Source organism: Erythrolamprus reginae, chromosome 2 (assembly GCF_031021105.1).
Source record: "Erythrolamprus reginae isolate rEryReg1 chromosome 2, rEryReg1.hap1, whole genome shotgun sequence".
NCBI lineage: Eukaryota > Metazoa > Chordata > Lepidosauria > Squamata > Dipsadidae > Erythrolamprus > Erythrolamprus reginae.
This window is the reverse complement of record NC_091951.1, coordinates 296,824,261-296,848,535: the sequence shown is the minus strand read 5'-3', so window position 1 is coordinate 296,848,535 and position 24,275 is coordinate 296,824,261. Positions and strand designations below refer to the sequence as shown.

General features: G+C 39.3%; 1 protein-coding gene across 2 annotated transcripts in view; it reads left to right on the top strand.

Moving 5' to 3' along the window:
• Positions 1-18,189, top strand: part of CAMK4 (calcium/calmodulin dependent protein kinase IV) — a 57,049-nt gene extending 38,860 nt beyond the window's left edge. The window contains exons 6-11 of one of the 2 annotated variants that reach the window (XM_070742934.1): positions 1,062-1,152; positions 2,524-2,598; positions 4,961-5,036; positions 11,319-11,445; positions 14,576-14,728; positions 16,274-18,189. In XM_070742934.1, coding sequence (XP_070599035.1) covers positions 1,062-1,152; positions 2,524-2,598; positions 4,961-5,036; positions 11,319-11,445; positions 14,576-14,728; positions 16,274-16,468 — 717 coding nt within the window. In that variant the 3' untranslated portion in view covers positions 16,469-18,189. The remainder of the gene's footprint in view (positions 1-1,061; positions 1,153-2,523; positions 2,599-4,960; positions 5,037-11,318; positions 11,446-14,575; positions 14,729-16,273) is intronic. The other variant, XM_070742935.1, reaches the window with a different exon arrangement.
• The last annotated feature ends 6,086 nt before the right edge of the window (positions 18,190-24,275 follow it).

The following is a 24,275-nucleotide window of genomic DNA, read 5'->3' as shown; positions in this document are numbered from 1 at the left end:
ATCTAATAAAGGTTAGAAATATTAAGAAAAGCAAGATTTAAGGCCCTGGATCTGCAGCTGCAGGTGAAAACAGTCCTTGTATTTATGAGAAATAAAAATTCTTAAAATAGCACAATTTTAGTCTAAAGGTTATTTATTGGACAGAGAAATGTAACTGAATCATAGCATCAAAAGGATTGAGCCATGAGTGCATCTCTGAAATGGAAAGCAAAAGGATTGAGTGATGAATAACGTACATTTCTTAAGTTAAACAACACAGTTTGGCAGGATTAGGAGGTCTTCCTAAGCACAGAAAGTTTAATCCACTTTTCTCAGGTCCTTTGGGAAGGCCACAAATATTATTTGTAGCTTCATCTTGATACTCAAAGACTGTGGTTCATAGTCCACATGAATGTGCAAGTTGTTTTTGACATTACAAATTATACATTTTTCTATTTTCAGTATATGAAATTGTGGTCTGCATATTTATTAATAAGAGTTCACAGAGTTGGCCTTCTCCGGGTCCCATCGACTAAGCAATGCAGGTGGGCGGGACCATGGGGGAGAGCCTTCTCTGTGGCTGCCCCGGCTCTATGGAACCAACTTCCCCCGATATCCATACTACTCCCACCCTGCTGGCCTTTCGCAAAGCTATGAAGACTTGGCTTTGCCGACAGGCCTGGGGGCCATAAATTCACAGCCTGATGGCTAACTGTAAGAATGGTGTGTGATTTTCTTTTTATAATAACTTTTTATGGGTTTTTTTTAGTTTGTTATGTTTTAACCTCAGTTAACTGTTCGACTTCTTTTACTGTTTTGTATTTATTCTTATTGTATTTGTACTGCTGTTATAAGCCACCCTGAGTCCTTCAGGATTGGGCGGCATAGAAGTCGAATAAACAAACAAACAAACAAACAAACAAACAAACAAACAAACAAACAAACAAACAAATATTTTATTTCTTAGATTTATTTTCCGCTCTTCTCCAGAAGCCAAATCCATATAAATAATAATAAAGTGTATTATGAAAATGTATTAATTGTATGAAATAACATTACATACCCTCACTTATTCCTTCTAGTATTTACATGCCAATGGGATTGTTCACCGGGATTTGAAACCAGAAAATTTATTGTACGCAACTCCAGCTCCAGATGCACCTTTAAAAATAGGTAATTGATAATTGATATCTTTTACTGCATCCTTAGCAAGTTGATACTAAAGGATACTGTGGGAGCTCAGAATCGGCAGAGACTATAACCAAAGCAATACTTAGGGTACACAATAAATTAAGCTAGAAACTACAGTGGTACCTCTACTTACGAGCTTAATTCATTCCATCACCAGATTCTTAAGTAGAAAGGTTTGTAAGAAGAAGCAATTTTTCCCATAGGAATCAATGTAAAAGCAAAGAATGCATGCGATTGGGGAAACCACAGGAAGGGTGGAGGCCCTGTTTCCTCCCAGGAGATTCCTAGAGAGGCCCCATGGAGGCTTCTCCCCACCGTTTCTGGCCCTGTTTCCTCCCAGGAGATTCCTAGAGAGGCCCTACGGAGGCTTCTCCCTGCCTTTTCCGGTTACAGTTTCGGGGGCTTGGGTTGGTAAGTGGAAAATGATTCTTGAGAAGAGGCAAAAAAATATTGAACACCCGGTTCTTATCTAGAAAAGTTTGTAAGTAGAGATGTTCTTAGGTTTCAGGTACCACTGTATTGCAATAGCAGATAAGTTGCACAAAGCATATTTCTAGAATAAAAAGGAGTGAGTGACATAGAGTAGAGGCAATACATGAGTTAGAAACAAAGTCACTTTGTTCGTATTGCAACCTTGTACAATTCCCAAAGAATGAAGCAAGTTAAAAATAACTATGTCTGATGAAGGACAAAGCTGCTCTTAGCCTAAATCAACCACTGCTTGTTCCTAATTAGGCAGAGGGAGATGATATATATAAGCAGCTTGACAAAGGACCTTGTTTGGATCACAATTTTATCTTCTCTAAGAGAACACCCTGTGACCACACATCAATAAAACTTTAGGTTTTATTTTTTTAGGTTTATTGTATTTAACAAGAGGAAAGTTTTTCTTATAGTACTTGCCCCATTCATTTCATGCAGAAGAGGATTAATTTCTTCTTCTGTCATATTTTTATTCTATCCCGATTATGCAGGCAGCATTCCAGAGCCAAAGTCTGATTCACAGACTTCTGCATGCAGCCATAATTCTTAGAAATTTGAAAATAATTAATCTCATATTCTCTGAATTTACATTCTTTCAGACAATAATAGTTTTTTGTGCTTTCGCCATGCATTTTATTTTACAGATAGACACTGGAACATTATTCAATTATGATCATGTGTGCTTAAAAGCCATGCAATTGGGAAGAAAAGGAACGGTCATAAAATCTGTTTTATTGCTTTGCCTCATTAAGCCAAAGGTCACCCTTTCCATCTATGTAGGCTTCCAACCTGATGTAGAACATTGATTTGCTAGGTCTAATCCAACAATTATTTCATAAGAAATATAATTTTCTGATTTCTGCATAACAGCCGATTTTGGACTTTCCAAGATAGTTGCAGATCATGTTACCATGAAAACAGTTTGCGGAACTCCAGGATATTGCGGTATGTTTCAGAACTTATCTTAACTTATCTTATTTTACATCTGTTCTTATTTGTATTCTGCTGGTTTAACTTTCTATATTTTCTAAATATTTAGCAACTATCTCACTAAAAAAAACCAAGGCACATTAAAAAATATACAGTCATATTGTATTCAAAATATCATTTATCTGCTCAAATCATATGTTAAAACTATAACCCTACATAGTTAGCAATAGTATGCTCATCCTAAGGCTGCATTTTTGCTTAGAGAGAAGACCATCCAGATGGAAGCATGGAGCTTCTGGTTAAATGTAACAGTTTTTAATACAATAAAATCTCTATTTCACAGATTTCTGTTTAGTGGATTTCAGATGCAATGTTTGCATCTGAATAAATGCATAAATATCTACCATATGCCCAACATTCACATATTTATGAAAATAACAAATGAGGCAGATGTAGTTTCTTGGTGTTAGAAAGAAATCTTACCAGTTTATTTCTAGGCATAAAGAACACAAACAGTTGCTTGAGTCAAAGGTGAGGTTTGGACCTAATACACAAAAATAACAGTTGGAGGCAGCCATGGTTAGGTATTTCTCAAACTCCCCTTAAGTAGGAAATTTCTATTTTTTTCTCTGAAAATGTGCAAAAGTGCCCCCTGCAGGAATTCTAAGAAAATGCACTCAGCCAGCTGAGAAGGGCACTTTTGCAGTCAGGCACCCTGCTGAATTATGGGTTCTGTTTATTTAGCATTTATCAATTAAAAATAGTAATCTCTTTGGGACAGGAATCTTTTTTCTTAGTTGAGCAAATAAATTACAGTTTCAGTCTGAGAACAATGTTCACCCAATCAGAATTTATGTAGAAATCACAGACACAAAGAAAATGATTTTTTGAACAAAACTTGTCCAGGCTAGGAATCTCTGAGTGAGCAGCCTTGTGTTCAGAAACTCTGCCTCTGGACTTGCAAGAAGTATTAACTTTTTACCTAACCTAGTTACAATGTAAATGGTTAATATATGACACATAGCATAAAGACAAAATCAAGGTATGATTGCTAAATAAACAGAAGAGTATCTAGTTAGTTTTTATCTTAGACAAACAGAAGGGTTTGAATTGCCTTAGGTAAATGGAAGCTTAAATGAATAATTATTTCCTTAAACTAATCAAAGGAATGATTGCCTTAACCAGGCATGTAGGTTGATCATATCTACAGAGGGCATTCCACATTCTTGTAGACATGGATAGTTAACCTGTAGTTTCAGACGAGGAGTGTTCATCCAATTACATTGGCATTCGGAGAGGGGCGGCATACAAATCGAATAAATAAATTTTCTATTGCATTTTGATCTTTGTCTAGAGCCTATTCTGGTTTGTGATTTTGAACCTTTGAATCTTTGATTTCAGCAGAAAGGCTCTATAGTGGGAGGACTTTGACTGCCTTTCCACATTGACTGTCTGTCAACACAGACATTCCTAAAAGACATACACCTTTTCAAGCACTGTTGCAGGTTTAGAATCACCTTCTCCAGGGCAGAACTTGCTTATCATGTCGAGACAGATTTTTCTCCATCTCTCTTTCTCTGGGAGATAAAATCCCTTTTAAAATGTCCCAGAAGTTACTCTAGGGAGGCTGGGAAACAAATGGAGTATGCCATCTTCACAAACAACTTCTGATACAAATCTGAAATCTTCCGGAATCTATAAAAATGTCTAAATAATTTGAGAAGCTATGTAGAAAAAATACCCATCAATTGATTTAAGGAAAAATATATGTGTTCTGAATGAAGCTCATCCCTCGCATAATGCTTAAATAATTGCAGTAGTCATTAAAAGCATAACACACAAAAAAATTCAGATAATAGATTAGATTAGATTAGATTAGATTAGATTTATTGGATTTATATGCCGCCCCTCTCCGCAAACTCGGGGCGGCTAGTTTAAGCATGCTTCTCGAAAAAGAAAATATCTTAAGCAAATCTATTTTCAATATTTTAGAAAATCTCATGTGAAGACCAGAAATAGGTTGTTAAATAAAAAATTATGCCCTTATTATTCAGAGTCAAATTGGCCAACATTCTCAAAAGTATTTGCCATAGTAACTTATAATTTTTGTTTAATTTTAGAATTGTTATTTTATTCAAAATTTCTTTCTTACAGCTTAGTTGCTAAGCACATTTGAAAACTTTTAACTAGTAATAAAAATTACTTGCATTTCATACAGAAATATTTCACTTTTGCCTTAAGTTCTATTTTATTTAGTTACATTTATAATTTTTGTCATGTTGAATTTGTAGAATTATGCTTTTTTCCCTCATGAGTTTAAAACATATACTTGATGGCTGTTATCTTGTTTTGCTGACAAGGTTTTTATCATTTGCAGCACCAGAAATTCTACGAGGGTGTGCTTATGGCTCAGAAGTGGACATGTGGTCCATAGGAATAATCACCTATATCCTGTAAGTTTAGAAGACATAAGTATGGAACAGGTGGTTATTTCATTATTTTCTAATAATAGGCATTTATTTACTGTGTCAACAAGACCTAAATCAATAATTTGCCTTGCTCTATTTTTAATCATTTGAAGTTTGAAGGTCCAACAATTATTGAAAAGCAAAAAATCAGGTTTTAAAATATGCATTGGTGTCATTTTGTTAAATTACAAATCTTGGGGCATTATTTTCCTTTATCTTTATGGTAGCTTGTGATTGCATTTGAGACAATGATTCTCCCTACACTAAGATTCATGAATGAGTTCGGATTTAAATCTAGGTTGCAATCTAGGGCAGGCCACCTCTGCCTCTTAAGAACTCTTCATAAAGCAAGATATTTCCCCTTCCGCACTATCACCACTCCAAAATGGATATAAGAAAGACTCATGAAAATTAAAATCCAGCGAAATCCAGCAGATTCTGACAGGCTCTGGAGAATCGGTAGTGGAAATTTTGAGTAGTTCAGAGAGTCAGTAGCAGAAATTTTCAGTAGTTTGGAGAACCAGCAAATGCCATCTCTGGCTGGCCCCAGAGTAGAGTGGGAGTGGAGATTTTGCAATGTCCTTCCCCCAGGAAGTGGGAGGGAATGGGGATTTTGCAGTATCCTTTCCTCTGGTGTGGGTTGGGAATGGAGATTTTGCAATGTCCTTCCCCCAGGAGGTGGGAGGGAATGGAGATTTTGCAGTATCCTTCCTCTGGTGTGGGTTGGGAATGGAGATTTTGCAATGTCCTTCCCCCAGGAGATGGGAGGGAATGGAGATTTTGCAGTATCCTTCCTCTGGTGTGGGTTGTGAATGGAGATTTTGCAATGTCCTTCCCCCAGGAGGTGGGAGGGAATGGGGATTTTGCAATGTCCTTCTCCCAGGAGGTGGGAGGGAATGGGGATTTTGCAGTATCCTTCCTCTGGTGTGGGTTGGGAATGGAGATTTTGCAATGTCCTTCCCCCAGGAGGTGGGAGGGAATGGAGATTTTGCAATGTCCTTCCCCCAGGAGGTGGGAGGGAATGGGGATTTTGCAGTATCCTTCCTCTGGTGTGGGTTGGGAATGGAGATTTTGCAATGTCCTTCTCCCAGGAGGTGGGAGGGAATGGGGATTTTGCAGTATCCTTCCTCTGGTGTGGGTTGGGAATGGAGATTTTGCAATGTCCTTCCCCCAGGAGGTGGGAGGGAATGGGGATTTTGCAGTATCCTTCCTCTGGTGTGGGTTGGGAATGAAGATTTTGCAATGTCCTTCCCCCAGGAGGTGGGAGGGAATGGGGATTTTGCAGTATCCTTCCTCTGGTGTGGGTTGGGAATGGAGATTTTGCAATGTCCTTCCCCCAGGAGGTGGGAGGGAATGGGGATTTTGCAGTATCCTTCCTCTGGTGTGGGTTGGGAATGGAGTTTTTGCAATGTCCTTCCCCCAGGAGGTGGGAGGGAATGGAGATTTTGCAGTATCCTTCCTCTGGTGTGGGTTGGGAATTAAGATTTTGCAATGTCCTTCCCCCAGGAGGTGGGAGGGAATGGAGATTTTGCAGTATCCTTCTTCTGGTGTGGGTTGGGAATTAAGATTTTGCAATGTCCTTCCCCCAGGAGGTGGGAGGGAATGGAGATTTTGCAGTATCCTTCTTCTGGTGTGGGTTGGGAATGGAGATTTTGCAATGTCCTTCTCCCAGGAGGTGGGAGGGAATGGGGATTTTGCAGTATCCTTCCTTTGTCACATGCACCAAACCATGTCCGCTAAGCCAGACCCACAGAACCAGTAGTAAAAAAAAAAAAGGATTTCACCACTGAAGTTTAAAGTGTAACAGTGTGAAAAAAAGATGGAGAATGTAGGCTGAGTGAAGAACCATTATTAGATTATGTTGAAATGTAATTGTATTTAATATCCCATAACCATGCTTTGAAAACATAAAGGATACATTTAGCAATGTTTTTCTTTCTAAAGCTTTCTTCCTTCTTCTACACCTTGCTTCTTTAAAAATGGGCATTGATAATTGTTTTTGAGATGAACTGAGGGGAAGGCCATGATGCATTGCTCAGTTAAGCAGGATGTGTAGAATAGGAACTCTGCTGGTGTGAGCATATGTCTAAATAGATGAGTGTTATAGGGTAAATGAGCATCTTGTGGCCTTTTCATGAGCCCTTCCATGCAGACGAGTCTTCTCAAGCTGCTCTTCAAGACTCTCAACCATCAACTTGCAACTGGTTATCAAGCAAGAAAAGAGCCTTTTCAAGAAATTCTAAGCCGAAATATTTTTTCTTTCTTTCTGGAAGGTTTTCCTACCCTCATTTTATCATTTTGCCAATGTTCTGTCCTTATTTTTATTTCACATACATACATGCATATCTGCTTTTTCTCTTATCATATGTAACAGGGGTGGGTTCTAACTTACCTCCTGCGCCATGTGGCTCCACTGCGTGGGTGTGCATGCGCTTAGCGCCAAAAAAATCCTCCCCCCAAAAGCTGAAAACAAGATGGCAATACATGCACAGTGCCAGCAACTCAACGTCTGCGCATGCAAAGAAGAAGAAAAAAGAATATTCATAAAAATTCAAAGAGAAAAGATGGCAACGGCCACAGACCACCACCAACAGAACTGGTCCCATCACTTCATCATAACATCACCAGCAGCTTGCTACCATTTAGGGTGAACCAGTCTGAACCGTGAGAAACCCACCTACATATGTAGATGGTAAAGAAAAGAAAGAGAAATTAATGTCAAATTATGAAAACTGCAAGAATAAAAATTGCTATTTAAATTAATTTAGCTCTAAATACAGGAAACCAGCAAATACAGTGGTACCTCATGATACGAACCCCTCGTGATACGAACCCAGGGTTCGGAAATTTTTTGCCTCTTCTTATGAACTTTTTTCGGCTTATGAACCCACCGCAGATCGCAAAATGGCGCTCCGCTGGGCACCGCCGCCTGGCTGTCACCTTTTAAAACAGCCGGGGGGCTTCTCGGCGTTCTCCTGAACCCGAACCCAAACTTTTCGGGTTCCGGTTCGGGAGGCTGCCGAGAAGCGCCGCTGCCCGGCTGTCATCTTCTGAAACAGCCGGGGGGCTTCTCAGCGTTCTAGCGAACGCCGAACCCAGAAGTTCGGGTTCCAAAGGCTGCCGAGAAGCGCCCGGCTGTTTCAGAAGGTTACAGCCGGGCGCCGCCGCTCGACGGAGCACCGTTTTGCGATCGGCGGCGGCGTTTTCGGCCGATCTGGAGGCTAGAAAGGAGGTGGAGAATCCCAATAGGGAATTCCATGGGCGAAACTTTGACGTCACGAAGATGTCCGACCGGTCAAAGCCCTGAATGTCTCCTACTCAATACTTCCATGCAGTTTGCTGAAGAATAATTATTGAGCCCTCTTTGAGTTCAATTTTTAAACCAGCTATTTACTTAATAATAATGCCATTCAACCCACATGTCATGGAAAAATTGTCAAATGTTTTGCTGAAATCAAGATGTATTACGTCTGCAACATTCCTGCATCCTGTTAAGAATATATCCCAATCAAACTGAAATAAAGTAACCAGCACAAGTGTTATTCTTGGGAAATCCATGCTGACTCCTAATTGATATTGATGTCAGACCAAAACCATTTTAGTGGGGGTCTTTGGCCTGCCACCTTATGGTATTTTAAAATGTATGCTTAACTGTGGTAATTGGGGAGGGGCATTTGTATTAGGGATGTCGGCATGTAGCCATAAAAAGTTCCTTCTAGGTGGTCAAGGTCATCCTTGGTCTTCACACTTCAGCACCTGCACAGAAGGAGATGGGAGTTGCTGCCAAGTTGGCAGATGAAGATTAGGGTGTGTGGGGACAAGGGCTTGAACTTTCAACTGGGTGGAGATTTGAATTTCTTCCAGATGTGCCAATATGGCTGTGTTAATAAATTAGGACTTTGAGGAATCCTTTGCCTCAAACTCTGATTTAGTTTTGGATGCTATTTGGAATCCTGACAATTGCATTGTTGTTGTTTTTTAAATGCAAATTAATTTGAGATCTTCTCTAGAACATTCAAAAAGAACAATATCAGACTAGCTAGTTTATGGTTTCCTAAGCCTTCCTTCCTTCCTTCCTTCCTTCCTTCCTGGCTGGCTGGCTGGCTGGCTGGCTGGCTGGCTGGCTGGCTGGCTGGCTGGCTGGCTGGCTGGCTGGCTGGCTGGCTGGCTGGCTGGCTGGCTGGCTGGCTGGCTGGCTGGCTGGCTGGCTGGCTGGCTGGCTGGCTGGCTGGCTGGCTGGCTGGCTGGCTGGCTGGCTGGCTGGCTGGCTGGCTGGCTGGCTGGCTGGCTGGCTGGCTGGCTGGCTGGCTGGCTGGCTGGCTGGCTGGCTGGCTGGCTGGCTGGCTGGCTGGCTGGCTGGCTGGCTGGCTGGCTGGCTGGCTGGCTGGCTGGCTGGCTGGCTGGCTGGCTGGCTGGCTGGCTGGCTGGCTGGCTGGCTGGCTGGCTGGCTGGCTGGCTGGCTGGCTGGCTGGCTGGCTGGCTGGCTGGCTGGCTGGCTGGCTGGCTGGCTGGCTGGCTGGCTGGCTGGCTGGCTGGCTGGCTGGCTGGCTGGCTGGCTGGCTGGCTGGCTGGCTGGCTGGCTGGCTGGCTGGCTGGCTGGCTGGCTGGCTGGCTGGCTGGCTGGCTGGCTGGCTGGCTGGCTGGCTGGCTGGCTGGCTGGCTGGCTGGCTGGCTGGCTGGCTGGCTGGCTGGCTGGCTGGCTGGCTGGCTGGCTGGCTGGCTGGCTGGCTGGCTGGCTGGCTGGCTGGCTGGCTGGCTGGCTGGCTGGCTGGCTGGCTGGCTGGCTGGCTGGCTGGCTGGCTGGCTGGCTGGCTGGCTGGCTGGCTGGCTGGCTGGCTGGCTGGCTGGCTGGCTGGCTGGCTGGCTGGCTGGCTGGCTGGCTGGCTGGCTGGCTGGCTGGCTGGCTGGCTGGCTGGCTGGCTGGCTGGCTGGCTGGCTGGCTGGCTGGCTGGCTGGCTGGCTGGCTGGCTGGCTGGCTGGCTGGCTGGCTGGCTGGCTGGCTGGCTGGCTGGCTGGCTGGCTGGCTGGCTGGCTGGCTGGCTGGCTGGCTGGCTGGCTGGCTGGCTGGCTGGCTGGCTGGCTGGCTGGCTGGCTGGCTGGCTGGCTGGCTGGCTGGCTGGCTGGCTGGCTGGCTGGCTGGCTGGCTGGCTGGCTGGCTGGCTGGCTGGCTGGCTGGCTGGCTGGCTGGCTGGCTGGCTGGCTGGCTGGCTGGCTGGCTGGCTGGCTGGCTGGCTGGCTGGCTGGCTGGCTGGCTGGCTGGCTGGCTGGCTGGCTGGCTGGCTGGCTGGCTGGCTGGCTGGCTGGCTGGCTGGCTTCCATACCTAAAGCATTTGTTCTCTCCCAATCATCAACATTTCAAATGTTCTCTATCAGCAACTTATTTAGCCTACATAGTTTAAGCATATTCAGATTAAAGAACTGTTCTTTAATCATGTTTATATGATAAATGACTATTTAATCTGAATTAGCAACTCATTTTGGTTTTTTTAGAAACTTACACCAATCTCAATTCAATTTTCCTGAAACCATCCACACCTTTCTTTATGTACTACTGCTCAATTGTCTTTCCTTTTTCCTATCTTCTATATTGTATGCTGCCTTCATTTTTCAAACTTTCATCCATTTAGCAACAATGGATCTTTTTATTGTTCTCCATATTTTTCCTCAATAACAAAAATAGTTGTAATTATGCTCCTAGTATTTTCTTTTTTAGGAAATTACCCATCTTAAATTGCTTTTCTCATTAGTTTTTTCTGCTCTGGAGTTATTATGCTAATTTTAATAACTTCTGCTTTCTTGAAATCTATGTTCAACGTCACCATTTTTTCTTAAAATTGTGAATTTTACTTTTGTGTAGCAAATAGAGCAAGTCAGGATCTTCAGTGACTGTTTGTCAACCAAAGTATGACTGCATTCCATCTTTTAATATAAAATTTATCTTTTACAACCAAACATTTTCAAAAGTATCAGTGACAAAATATTTATATATTTATACTTTTTATATTCCACTTAACGCAAAATATGAGATTTTAAAAATACATATGTTCTCTATTATGGAAGTCTATTGCTAACTATTCATATTGAAGAAATCTATTAACATTTCTGTATTACAATGTATTATTTTTTATCTCCAAGATAATGCACAATACTTCACTATTTGCATACTCTTTTCCTGGACATAAATACAGTTTTTTACAGGGAAGCTAAGGATTACCTGTATTATTCTATCTGACCAAATGTATACATTTCTCTTTCATTTGCATGTAGACTTTGTGGCTTTGAACCATTCTATGATGAAAGAGGAGATCAGTATATGTTCAAGAGGATTCTGAACTGTGAATATGATTTTGTTTCTCCCTGGTGGGATGATGTATCTCTGAATGCTAAAGATTTGGTAAGTTCAGTAAATTTGTACAACTTTTGAGTGGTGAAGTCATTTGCCTTTCAATTCTTTTCAATATTGATGTAATTGAACATACTGCATTGACATCATACTCTCCACATAGTAGGATAGGAGGCACAAACCACTGTGTAACTAAGCAAAGTTTGTAACCATTCTAATAAATAATTGAGAGAAAAAATTCTTCTTTGCCTCTTGGCTTCTCAATAAGACTTTTATTCACATAGAGAATTTACAGAATATTACAGGGAAAGACTATGTGCCATTTGCTTTCATTTGGAGCACTCCTGTATTTTCCCACTATTTTCTTCTGCCATTGAATTAATGAGGGAAAGATGGAAAAATGGCCAAACAGCTGTCTAGTCCCTAGGTCACCAATTGGCAGATAATTGGTGGTCTGCAAGAAATTTTTGGTGGTCCATGGAGAAGTCTTGGCCCCTAGGCCGGATATGCAGAGAGCAATTAATCCAGTCGTGTGCGGGAACACAAAGATGCACCACCCAACACACATGCCAGCCACTACTCTTAAGGATGAGCGCAAACCTCACCTTGAGTATTGCAGTGTGAGCCACACAAGCTAGAACAGAAAGATAAGACTAAGAACTTGCCGCACTCAGCTGAATGGCTGCCGGGAGGGGTGGGGGAGAGGTTCATCTGCCTTTCGGGCCTACATCTCTCCTTCTGTGAGGCCTCTGAGTGAGAGACGCAAGTGAAAGCACCTGCTAGCTTCTCTCCGGCTGCTTCTCTCTGCTGTAGTGCAGCATCAGCATTTGCTATGTCAGCATTCCCCCTTGGTATATTTGCACCAGCTGGTGACACAAGGCAGCCCTTGTTTCCTGTCACTTGGGACTCGGAGTGGTAAACGGCATCCAGTCAGGGGAGCAGGTAGAGATTGCTGTCTATTGCGGACGCTAGCTCGGCCCCCTGCAAACTCTCGTCTCTCAAGGAGCCTGGCCAAAGTTTCCTGTGCTGCTTCATTGAGCGCTCCTCAAGAGATGAGAATTTGCAGGGGGTCAAGCTAATGCCCACAATGGGCAGCAAACTCTGGCTGCTACCTGGACTGGATGCCGTTTACCTCTCTATGTCACAAATGATAGGAGACAAGGCTGCCATGTGCCACCAACTGGCGCAAATATACCAAGACAGAATGCTGATACCGCGCAAATGCAGCTAGTGCTTCACTCCGGTAGCTTCCAGCCATCACAATCCCCGCTTTGGCCTCCTTGACCACCCCACCCCCACCCACGACAACATCTTTATTTTGTTCTGGCCAGCAAGGGCTGTGTTCCTTTTTGCACGTTTCATCACCTAGAACGTTGCATATTGAATGTGCCACGCTGTATGGCAGAGATTTCCATCCCCACCATAGGCCGGTCTCATATTCCACAGCTGTGGTAGTCACAGGACTGGCCCTTTGGTCACCCCAGAGCAGTTGCTCCACCTGGGTGCAGGAAAAGGAAAAGAAAGGAAAGGAGGGAAGGGAAGGGAAAGGAAAGGGAAAAAAGGGAAGGGAACGGAAGGGGAAGGGAGGGGATGAGAGGGAAGGGACTACAGCTTCAGCTCTGGAATATGGGACTGACTATCCCAACAACATCAACAAGCCACCGTCAAATTAACTTTAATTATTTTGTAATAATCACACGAATTTTAATAATTTTGTTAAAATTAAACAATCTTTACAGATTTTGTTATGATTAAATAAGCATTTACGATTTTCTTATAATTACATAAGCATTTATAATTATATTACATTAAATAAGTGCATTTCATATTAATAAAATGGAAGTTCTCTAACCATTATTTTACAAATGTATTTATCTTTTTTAAAGAAATTCATATTAGTGGTCTGCAGGACTTAAAATTATAAATTAGGGTCCGTTGGATTTAAAATTATGACCTTGGTGATCCCTGAGGTCCAAAAGGTTGGGGACCCCTGGTCTAGTCTACATAATTTCCTTTCTATTGTTTGCCCGGGTAGGATTTTAAAAGAAGCCTTAAAAAGAGGGCAAAGGAACAAGCATGATTTCTTCATCATGCTTTAATTTCAGAGCATCCACTGATAGCTTTGGTATCTTGAATACCTGTATGGCAAAATGCCATCCATTCTTATGATTATAAATTAGCAGCCATAATACATACAGAAACATAAAGGGTAATATTTGCAGTGAAAAAAAGGGATCCCATATATGGTTTCAGTTTTTTTCAGCACTGACAACTTTGAGATTTTTGAAATGGTATCATAATGTTTTGATTTGTCACACCGTCCCAATTACCTCTGGTGGGGAAGGAAGTTGAAAGTTTAAATTCTACTTCAGCTTTTCTAGTTTTTAAAAAAATATATACTTTATTAATTTATTAATAATGGGAAGGGGGGATGGGAGTACAAAAAGAGAAGTAGGAGGGGGATGGGGTAAACAATATTTTTATACAGTAGCTTATATATATTGTTGTATATACATTCCAAATATTTGTCTATAGGTGATTATTTTGTATTCAATATTCTTATTTGGATAATCTTATATCTGTAGAATTTAGTAGTTCAGGGGTAACGTAGGAAAGAAAGGTAGTTTGGAAGTGGGATAGAAAAGAAAAGAAAGAGAAAAAGAGAAAAAAGGAAAGAAAGAACAGAAAGAAAGAAAGAAAGAAAGAGAGAGGGGGTGGTGGTACCTGCAGACTAGCAGGAATATGCATTGTGACGACTTAGTTTGGTTATGTTTGTTATTTTTATGAGTAAGAGGTATTTGTGGGTTATGATATTGGTAAGTTGTTAGTAGTTATGGAGTGGATTGAACTCAGACAGGGATTGTACTGATTTTGATCCGAATTTAATTTATGTTAAGAAATTTTGATTGTTTTTTGTTTTATTGTTTTTAAAGTTAGATAACCATCTGAACCATTTCTCCCAGGCCTTGTAAAACTCTGAATCGTTTTTGTTTTGTATTTCCATTGTTATTTTTGATAATTCGGCACAATTAATTGTAGCTTGAACTAACAGCTCAGTCATTGGTGAGAAAGATATAGATGCATTGCATCAGTCCTTATATTAGAACCTATGGAAACAATAAAACAAATACTCAAGAAATGAAATGGTTTTTATTAACCTTATATTTTTCATGTTATGCAGGTTAGGAAGCTAATTGTGCTTGACCCCAAAAAACGCCTTACCACTTTCCAAGCTTTACAGCATCCTTGGGTCACAGGAAAGGCAGCCAATTTTATTCACATGGATACAGCTCAAAAGAAACTCCAAGAATTCAATGCTCGACGTAAACTGAAGGTATATATATGGAGAGTGGGGGGCTTTTTAAAAAAAATTACAAGAATTGAAAGGTTTTATTTTTGTAAACATGTCATAATATTGACTGCAACATGTGCAAATTCCAGAAACTGAAACTGCCCAATTACACTGAAATAAATCCAACATTAACCATACTTGGATAAAGGTTCCTGGCTGCAGAGGCTTCTTCGAAGCTATTAGGACATTTCTGCTATTGGAATGGATATTGAGGCAATCTGTATTAATTCTGAACTCCTGTGAAAATCCCTCTCACAGAAAAAATGTTCTACAAGTTTAAGAAATATTACAGAATGATGAGGGAGGGTGTTACAAATTTTGGATACACGTACAGTGGTACTTCTACCTAAGAACGCCTCTACTTAAGAACTTTTCTAGATAAGAACCGGGCGTTCAAGATTTTTTTGCCTCTTAAGAACCATTTTCTACTTAAGAACCCAAGCCTGGAAAAATTTCCCAGGAAATTTGAGAGTGGGATGAAGGCCCAGCCAGTTTCCTGCCATTCCCCCTTTAATCCCGGCCATCTCCAGTTTTTCTGAGCTGCCAAAGGAACCGTGGCACTTAAGGAGGCTTTGGCAGTCCAGAGCGTGTTCTGTCGGGCTCTCTGGTAGAATCCTCCCAAAAATTCACAGGTACAAATTTCAGACACACACACGTTTGAAAATTCAATGTTCTTTATAATGAAAATTCACTTAAACCAAGCCCTCTTTTGGTATAGCAAAGAGCACTCGTCTCCAAACAAACTGGTAATTTGTACAAGTCCCTTATCAGTTCTGTGATACTTAGCTTGCAGCTGTGAGGCAATTCACAGTCCTTCTTTCACAAAGTGAAACACACTTTGCCCTGGTTTAGTTTCAAAGCAGGGAAAAATCAGCACACAAAAGGTCAAAGTCAGTAAAGCTGTCACGAAACACAATGATCAGATAATCCTCCACAATGGCCAAATCCACAGGCTGCTATTTATACAGCCCCATCCAACCACAGGTGGTCTCATTTTCTTTGATAATAATCTCTCAGTTGTTGTTGCCTATGCATTGCTCTCCGCATGGGTGGCTGTATCATTAACTCTTGTTCTGAATCCAAGGAGGAGCTAGATAATTGATCTCCTTCTGAGCTGTCTGCCCCACTCTCCTCCTCCCTGTCACTCATGTCTTCTTGGTCAGAGGAGCCTTCATCAACAGATTCCACCGGGGGCAAAACAGGCCTGCAGCATGTGGATGTCTCCCCCACATCCACAGTCCTTGGGGCAGGAGCTGGACCAGAGCTAACCACAACAGAGCGAATGAAGCATTTTCCCTTCTCTGGGCACTTGGAGAGGGAATAAACCTCTGCCAGCGCCCAGAGAAAAGAAACACTACTGATTATGTATGAGAAAGTCTGCTTCATGAAGGCTACATCATAAAGTGTATGTGTGTGTGTGTGTGATTGCGTGTGTGTGTGTGTGTGAACTACCTTACATTCAGTGCAGCCAAACTATATCATACAAGTCAAAAAATATGATTTCTCTTTTGTCTTTAAATAAAACAGGCTGCAGTGAAAGCTGTTGTTGCATCAACTCGTCTTGGGAGTGCAAGCAGCCATAGCACCCATGACAGCAATAAGATCAGCGAAACCCAGCTTGTAACCCCAGAAGATGATACAGAAGAAAAAGAGAGATCAGTATGCTACATAACTCAGGGAATGGACATTCCAAATCAAGGATGTGATGGAGCAGAGCCATAAACCTTGCAGTGTCTTCTTTTAGCAAAGACCTCCCATTTCATGCACCAGCCAAATTACCATTCAACAAGAATGAATTATGGATGACTTTGCTTCCGGGTGTAAAGTCCAACTGCAGCTGGTGACCTGAACTTTAATGCATGTGATTGCTTCTGAAAAACAGTAAAGTCTTTTATTGGCATGCCGTGGAAAAAGTGATGTTTACAGTAATGCCAGCAGGTGAATTGGAGAATAGGAAGTATGAGCACATCTTATGAGCAACATAATTAAATACTGTAGAATGTTTAAAAAATAATATATAAAACGCAGGATGGTTATTGTTGACACAAGAAATGCATTCTCTAGCAATCATGACATTTTTCCAATATGCTTCCTTTCAAATTTGTAATTATTCAAATAGGCATGAGCATCCACCAGATGTTTTTTTTAAAGCCTATGAAAGATTTTTATTTATCAATGATATCTAAAAATATATTTATGATGGAAAACATAGATATTTATATGCAAAAGCATTGTTTGTTCCATTGAAAAATTGAGACGTGATTGGGATGACTAAAAGTTCTTGATGCTGATGTTAAGAATGCTTTACCTCTGTTTATAACCATTTCTGCATAGTCTTAATTTATAGCTGTCATTTGGCATTTCAGAATTAAATATTCTCTTGGCACACAACCCAAGAGGGTAAAGAAAAGATGCTACAGAAACCTTAGAATCAGTCATCATTGTGAAATCGGGCCCTTGTTTATAGAAAATTTGGAAGATTGATCTGGAATTTTAGAATTATATCCCAAGAAGGATATATAGAATCCAGGAGGAAAGTACCCAACATACCATAGAAATACCTATACAGTAGGTGATACAGAGACTTTCTGCAGTCGGAGGATGTGTGATTGGGGTGCCTTATCAGTATACAATCTTTCCTAAATATAGTTTATGTAAGCTGAATTATCAGCCGAATGGCTTTTCAACAACAAACTTCTTTGTAATTCTAACATCTGAATTCCTGAATACAAAAAATTTACAAAGGAAGAGGTGACAGTTACCCTAACAGCAGCCCAGTTCTATATATATCTATTCAGAAATAAATCCTAAAGATTTAAAATATATATTCTGTGATAACTGAGTATAGCTTTAGAATTTCAACCTCCCAGAAACAAATTAAGTGTATAATTACAGTCTCATTTGCTTTTTAGTACAGCACAATCACATATTGTAATAGGCTCAATTTTTTTCCCTTAATTATGCTTTCAGCAGCATTGTCAATTAGTAAATCAAGAGCATGTTCTGAAGCAAGGGAATGTATTATTTTAACTTTTTATTATATTAAAATGAAGGGGAAATGAACATTATTTGTCTGAGGCTAGGTACGATAGAATCATGGTTTAGTACAAAATAACGTATAAGTTTGTTTCTGCAGTAAATATTATATATGCTTTTATAAAATATATAATGTTATTCTGAATGCATGAATAAGAAAATGAGAAATATTTGTGTCACGCAAGGAATAATTGGAGCCAGCACAAAGAAACGTGGGTTGAAAAAGGTGGTTTAATATCTGTATTGACAACTACATTTCTTGCCTAGAGTAAATGATTTAGACAGTAAATTAATAACAACTGTAATAAACCTCCAGCAATATCTAAAGCACTTCATATATATGAAGTACGTACATATGCACAAACACACAGATGCTTTTGATTAAACTGCATTCTTTGAACTCTGAATAATCCCCTCTTTCACATGCTGAATGATATAAACAAATTCCCTAGGCTGTGGAAATCTGCGTAGATATTCAAACCATCAGATGATAGGTTCTAGGTATAGTTAAATGCATGCCCTATTGAAATGAATCTATGAATTACTTTTGTAGTTTTCACCATGGCTTGCATTGATGGTTTAGATAGCATGGATATAAGGTTATTGCTTTCACAATGTTGCTTTCATTGATTTTGCTATATGAATATATCTGTGTATTTTATTCCTAGCAAGTGTGGAAACACAGGGTATAAGGGGTGATTTATTTGTTTTTTATAAGATTATGCTGCACATTTCCCACAGAGATTCTGCTATAAAATTAGTATTTGATGAAACATACAAATAGACCTCATTTAATAATGGTTCTCAGTTGGAACAGTAAGGAAAAAGTAATTTTATGACCAGTTCTTGCATTTATGTTCTTCGCAGATCTGTAAAATAGAAGAAAGCTGAAGTAAAATGATAAATTCATCTTACTTTCATTTAGCACCTGAATTGCCAGTTCCAATTGTGATCACTAAATAATCACATTTAAAATTGTCTATAAAATGCCAGCATTTTAGTACTAAGGAATCTAAGTTAGGTGCTACTGAGACAAGTCCAACTCCAGTTCACTTTTTAGTAAAAACTCAGTCTTCTTGAGCCCATCTAATCAACTTTATTTCCTTCATCCTGATCAAGTATCATGTTTTTCCTAACATTTTCCCTTCTTCTTGTATCACATGCTCAGAATACAACATGTGAATTTTTGTTTCTTTTTCGTTATCTTAAGGGAACATTCAGCCTTCATTTTTAACAGGAATGGTTGATGTTTTAGTAACATTCCCAAATTTTTAAACTCAAAGGATTGTGCATCAATTTTTCTCAAGGTTCAGTTGTACAATGCTACTGAAAAGACCAGTATTTAAACTATTCTGTTTAATTTTTCATTTCTTCCTATAACTTCTTTGTTCCTAAAATAGTCCTCCTTTTTACTTTTCCAGCACATTGTTCATTTTTATCTAGAGCGGTGTTTCTTAAAGTATTTCCCCCTCAAAGAACTCCTTCCCACTTTTAAAAGTTTTTGGAGGATCCAAAAGAGTTTTTGTTTGTAAGGGCTATGTTTATCATTATTTAAGATAATAAAGAGCCTCAGTGGTGCAGTGGTTAGAGTGAATTATTGCAAGCTACTTCTGCTGATCACCAGCTGACAGCAATTTGGCGGATTGAATCTCAGTAGGTTCAAGGTTGACTTGGCTGAGGATCCAGATTGTTGGGGGCAATATGCTTACTCTTTGTAAACCACTTAGAGAGGGCTGTAAAGCACTGTGAAGTGGTATATAAGTCTAAAATGCTATGCTAAATGCTATTGCTAATAAAAATTAAAATTGAACATTTGTTATCACAACCACTTCTCAAGATTGTTTGATGGGATTTTAATATTTTTCAACATAGCCAGATAAACATTTTGCAAGGTCTTGAGGTACACCTAAGGGTCCTAGGATCATCCTTTAAGAAACACTAATCTAGGGTAATGTTTACTTCAAGAAAACAAAAACATCCAGCCTTCACTTCTTGATTGTCATGCAGGTAGATATTATTTTTGTTGCCTTAATATTTAATATTCATCTTGATTTTTCATTTTCCATTTTAATATGCACAATAATTATAATTATTTCGTTGATAAAACGGTGTCATAAGAATTTCTCAAAGCATTAGTATTTTAATTTCCAATGCTGATTTCAACCTTAAAATCCTGGAATCTACAGTTCTTAAAACACATTGGTTGTATAAATTAAATGCAAGGGAGAATATATATCCCTTTGTTGCTCATTTTCCTATTCCAAACCGCTCTGTTTCACCAAATTTAAAGAAGCGTCTTGATCATACTAAGTTTCTTAGAAAAGCAATCAGGTATTCTGGCATACCATTAGCCTTAACACCTTCTACATTCCATATGATTTACATAGTGAAAGGCTTTTCTCTACTCAATAAAGCAAGGATAAATTTCTTGTATTTTTTGCTCTTTTATATTAGCTGTTTTTTCCCGTCCCTCTTCCTTTCGGCAAACCTGCCTTAGTAATTTGGCATCTGTCTCCCTGTGCAGCTTTATTCTTTAACTGATACAGTATATAAGGCTCTAATCCATAGTCTTGTTCCACATTTTCTGACTCAGACTCTTAGCACATTATCTTTTTTCTGACCTGCATACTTCAATTTCAAGAAGAATTCTTGAATACATTCCCACTCCAAGTGATTCTGTCATTCTATATTCCTGCCCTAAAGAGTTTCAGTAGTTTTTCCATCTTCCTTTTAAGCCCTCTTCTCTCCATTTTCTATCTTCTGTGACTACCTTCGTTGAAAAATTTCTTACAATTTCTTTGATCTTATGAAAAAGAACTCTTACTTTTCTTTTATCTCTATTTGTTGTCATTTCTGAATGGTATTCTCATTTTTCAATTGTCCCTTGTCCTTGTAACTTTGTTATCCCATGGTTATTATATATCCTTCTTGCTGACCAAGATCTTAATTCCCTATTTATTTATTTTTTACCATCATTTGCTTGTTCTGCAAAGTAGTTGAAATGCTGATTTTGCTTTTCCTGCTTTGGATTTCTTACTATCTCTTATTTCTGCCCATTGCTCCTCGGCTTTTCTTCTACATGAGTTAAGTATTTGTTGGTTGGTTGGTTGTATTTTTACATTCTGGCTGCTCAGTTGGTTTCTGGATCTCCTCTTGCTGGCATACCTACTTGTGAGACAGTTCCAATTGAGTTATGGTGCAAACCACGGATCAAAAAAATGAACGCTTTCATTTATTTTCATTAAATATTTTATTAAACAAAATATACACTTATAATGTATTAAATCTAATAGTATATACAGTACAACAAATCTACTTATGCGCCAAATAACATAAGTGATAATGATGTAGCTCTAGGTGAAAAGGAACAATATTTAATTAAACTAACAAGTTTTCTCTTTTCCCTATGTTAACTGTCCACTTTTTCCAACAACAAAATATTATTGGTGCAGTTTTTTAAAAATTTAACCCTCACATTTAAGAACGAGGATTCTGCTCTTTTTACTTAGGGCTTTGTGTCTTTTACCCTTAGCCCTATATTATCCTTCAACCCCAGCTCCTGCACCTTGTCAGGTGCCATTAAAATTTGAAGTAGTTTTGTAATTGTTCTGTTTTACTGAATTGTTTCTTTGGTTCTATCTGTTTATAAGACACAGAAAACAATTGCTTGTTGGTGACTGGCTATAGCTGGTCTTCATCTCTGAAAGGCTTTCTCAACTGTAGGAGGTATTGATTGGGTCTCTTTGCTTGCTCCAATTGTTTTAGTCTCACCTCCTCAACAGATAGCTGGCTGCTTTAACACTCTTAACAAGGTTTGCCTTTCTTTCTTCCACTGACAGCCACACATGTGCCTTCAGTGTTCCTCTTTTATCTCCATGCAATACAGGTCCTTACTCCCCCACAGACACAATCCATAAAAAAGAAAAACTCAGGCCTGCAGCTTTAATTTTTTTTTCCTGCCAAATTCGTTCTCCCTTTAACTGAGGGCCTCTTTACCTTTCAGCCTGTTATCTTTGTTAGCTTGTTGACAAGAAACTTAGGGTTCTCACTCCATTGCATAATATGTAATCTGCTCGGATGTTGCTTTTTTTAGCTTGATACTGAATGGTAAACCTGTATGGTTGTAGGCTGGTCAGTGATTATTTGAAAATTTCATCCCCATAGAAAGACTTTTAAGCTCCTCTTCCTAGTGTCATCATAGTGCCAAGGCCTCCCCCCCCCTCCCCGATGGTGCTATATATTTGTTGTTCTGGTGCCAGTTTCTCAACCAAGTCTATGAAGGGGTGATCTTCATTATATAGTTCTGTACCAGGGCTGCTTCTAGTCTTATTCTGTTTGCATCAATGAACACTGTAAAGGGTCTATCAAAGCTGATTCTGCATAGAGAAGGCTTGCTGCATAAGCTACTTTTAAATTCTTAAAATCTTGTTCACATTTATGAGTACAATGCATTTTATTGGGATTTGTCTTCCATATAAGATCTATAAAAGCTTGAGCCATTATGAAATGAGAATAATAGCCTACCCAACTTAAAAATGAGGTCAATCTTTTTCTCTGGTTGCTAATTTTATATATTTTGTTTTACTTTCTCATTTCCTACTGTGTGTATCCTGAATACAAACCTATGTAAACCCCAATTGATACTTATATCTTCTTTAAACATGTTATGACTTTTTAAAACTAATTTAAGTTTCTCCCAGATTTTGCTAGATATGACTATGTCATTAAATACACTTCACACTAACTACCTCATTCGGTAAGTATTTTGTTCATTAACTTTGGAGGGTTGTGGGTAACCCGTGCATTTGTAAGTCGTTTGTAATTTGATAAAGACCTCGAGGGATGGCAAGAACCATTTTTATAGATTCCTAATGGAAACTGTCAATAACTCTTCATCAGGTCAAATTTTGAGAGATGTCTAGCAATGTCCAGTTGGTCTGTTAATTCATCTATATACAATGCATGGCAGAGGGTAACTGTCAAAGTTATCACTGTGTATTTCTGCCTAAATTTGCTAAATATGCCCCAAATTCTCTAACTCCTTGTAGATCATAGAAATACTGTCGAGACTTCATTTGGTAACCCTGTATCTATACAATACACCTTCTTTAATTTTATTGAGATCAAAACCTCTTGAGCAAAAAGTTCTATACAGTATATGCTCTTAAAGTCTTTCCAATGGCATATTGGACTACCTATTCCTAATTTGGCCACTTGTAACTCACTGCAACATATTCAAACATTGTAAATAAGGATTCATTATCCTCTTCTTGGTTATTTAGGAATCTTGGATGCTTAAATACTTTCCCTCATTTTGAATAGATGGTAAGGAAAGAGGGGGGGAGTGACTGGAGGAATTTGTGTTCCTTTCTAAAAGGACTCCCCAAATTCCTCTCCAGCTTTTTCTTTTCAGATCTCTTTGGTCAGTCTCATCAATTTTTTTTCAAAAATTCTCCCTCCTCTTCTTCTCTTCTAAAAAGATGAATTTTTTCCTCTTTTTCTGAATAATTGTCTTCTTTCTTCATCCTCATAATTTCTACCCATGAATCTTAGGGGAGATTGTTCACTCTTGATCTTCTACAAGTGGGGTTTATCTGTCTTGGCCCTTATTCCTTTTTCTCTTTCATATTTAACTGTATAGAGTCCCTCTTCCATATCTTGTAGTGCTGTGGCCTCTTTAGGTTTAAATTCCCTTTAGGTCAGGAGTTTCAAACCTGCAGTATTACGTGATGTATTGTGACTTTTTTCCCCTTGGCTAAACCAGCTGTGGTTATGGCCAGTGTGTGACGCATCCAGCCCATGGGCCGTGAGTTTGACAGCCCTGCTCTAGGTCTTTCATTTCGTTCATTCAGTATTTTGATCTGATGAGGTTTTTTTTACCCAAAATTGGACCATCCCATGGCAACTACTAATTTTGAAAGGCTTCATATTTCTTTAACACTCTGTACTTTAATTTTGTTAGTTTTCACACATACATTATGATCTGTTCATATTCCCATTATCCTCATTAAAAGTGTCTTGGCTGACTGATTTTTTTAAAAGTTTAAATATTTTTATTTCCCATTATATGCCAGTTTCATTCATTTCATTTACTGTCCATCTCGTGACAGTAAATAAAGATTCTGTTCATGTTGCTTTATGGAGCTGTTGATATAGATTCTGTTTATAAAGATTCTGTTCATGTTGTTTTAAGGAGCTAGAGTAATATTCTTAGAATTGATCTAGTTCTGCATTATTAAATTTATCTAATCCTTATTTTATATAATTCCTGATTCCACCATTTCTCTCAGCATTCCAAGGACTTGTTAGCAGTAGCATGTCATTTCTTGATATTGCATCTAGTACTTCTTGCAATTTACTATAAAATTCCATGCCATATTTTTTTCATTGCGTCTAGTAGATGCATGCGTTGATATAACATTGATATTTACTGGTTACTCATTAATTCCAATAAATATATATTGTTTTTCTTATTTCTCACATGCCATGTTCT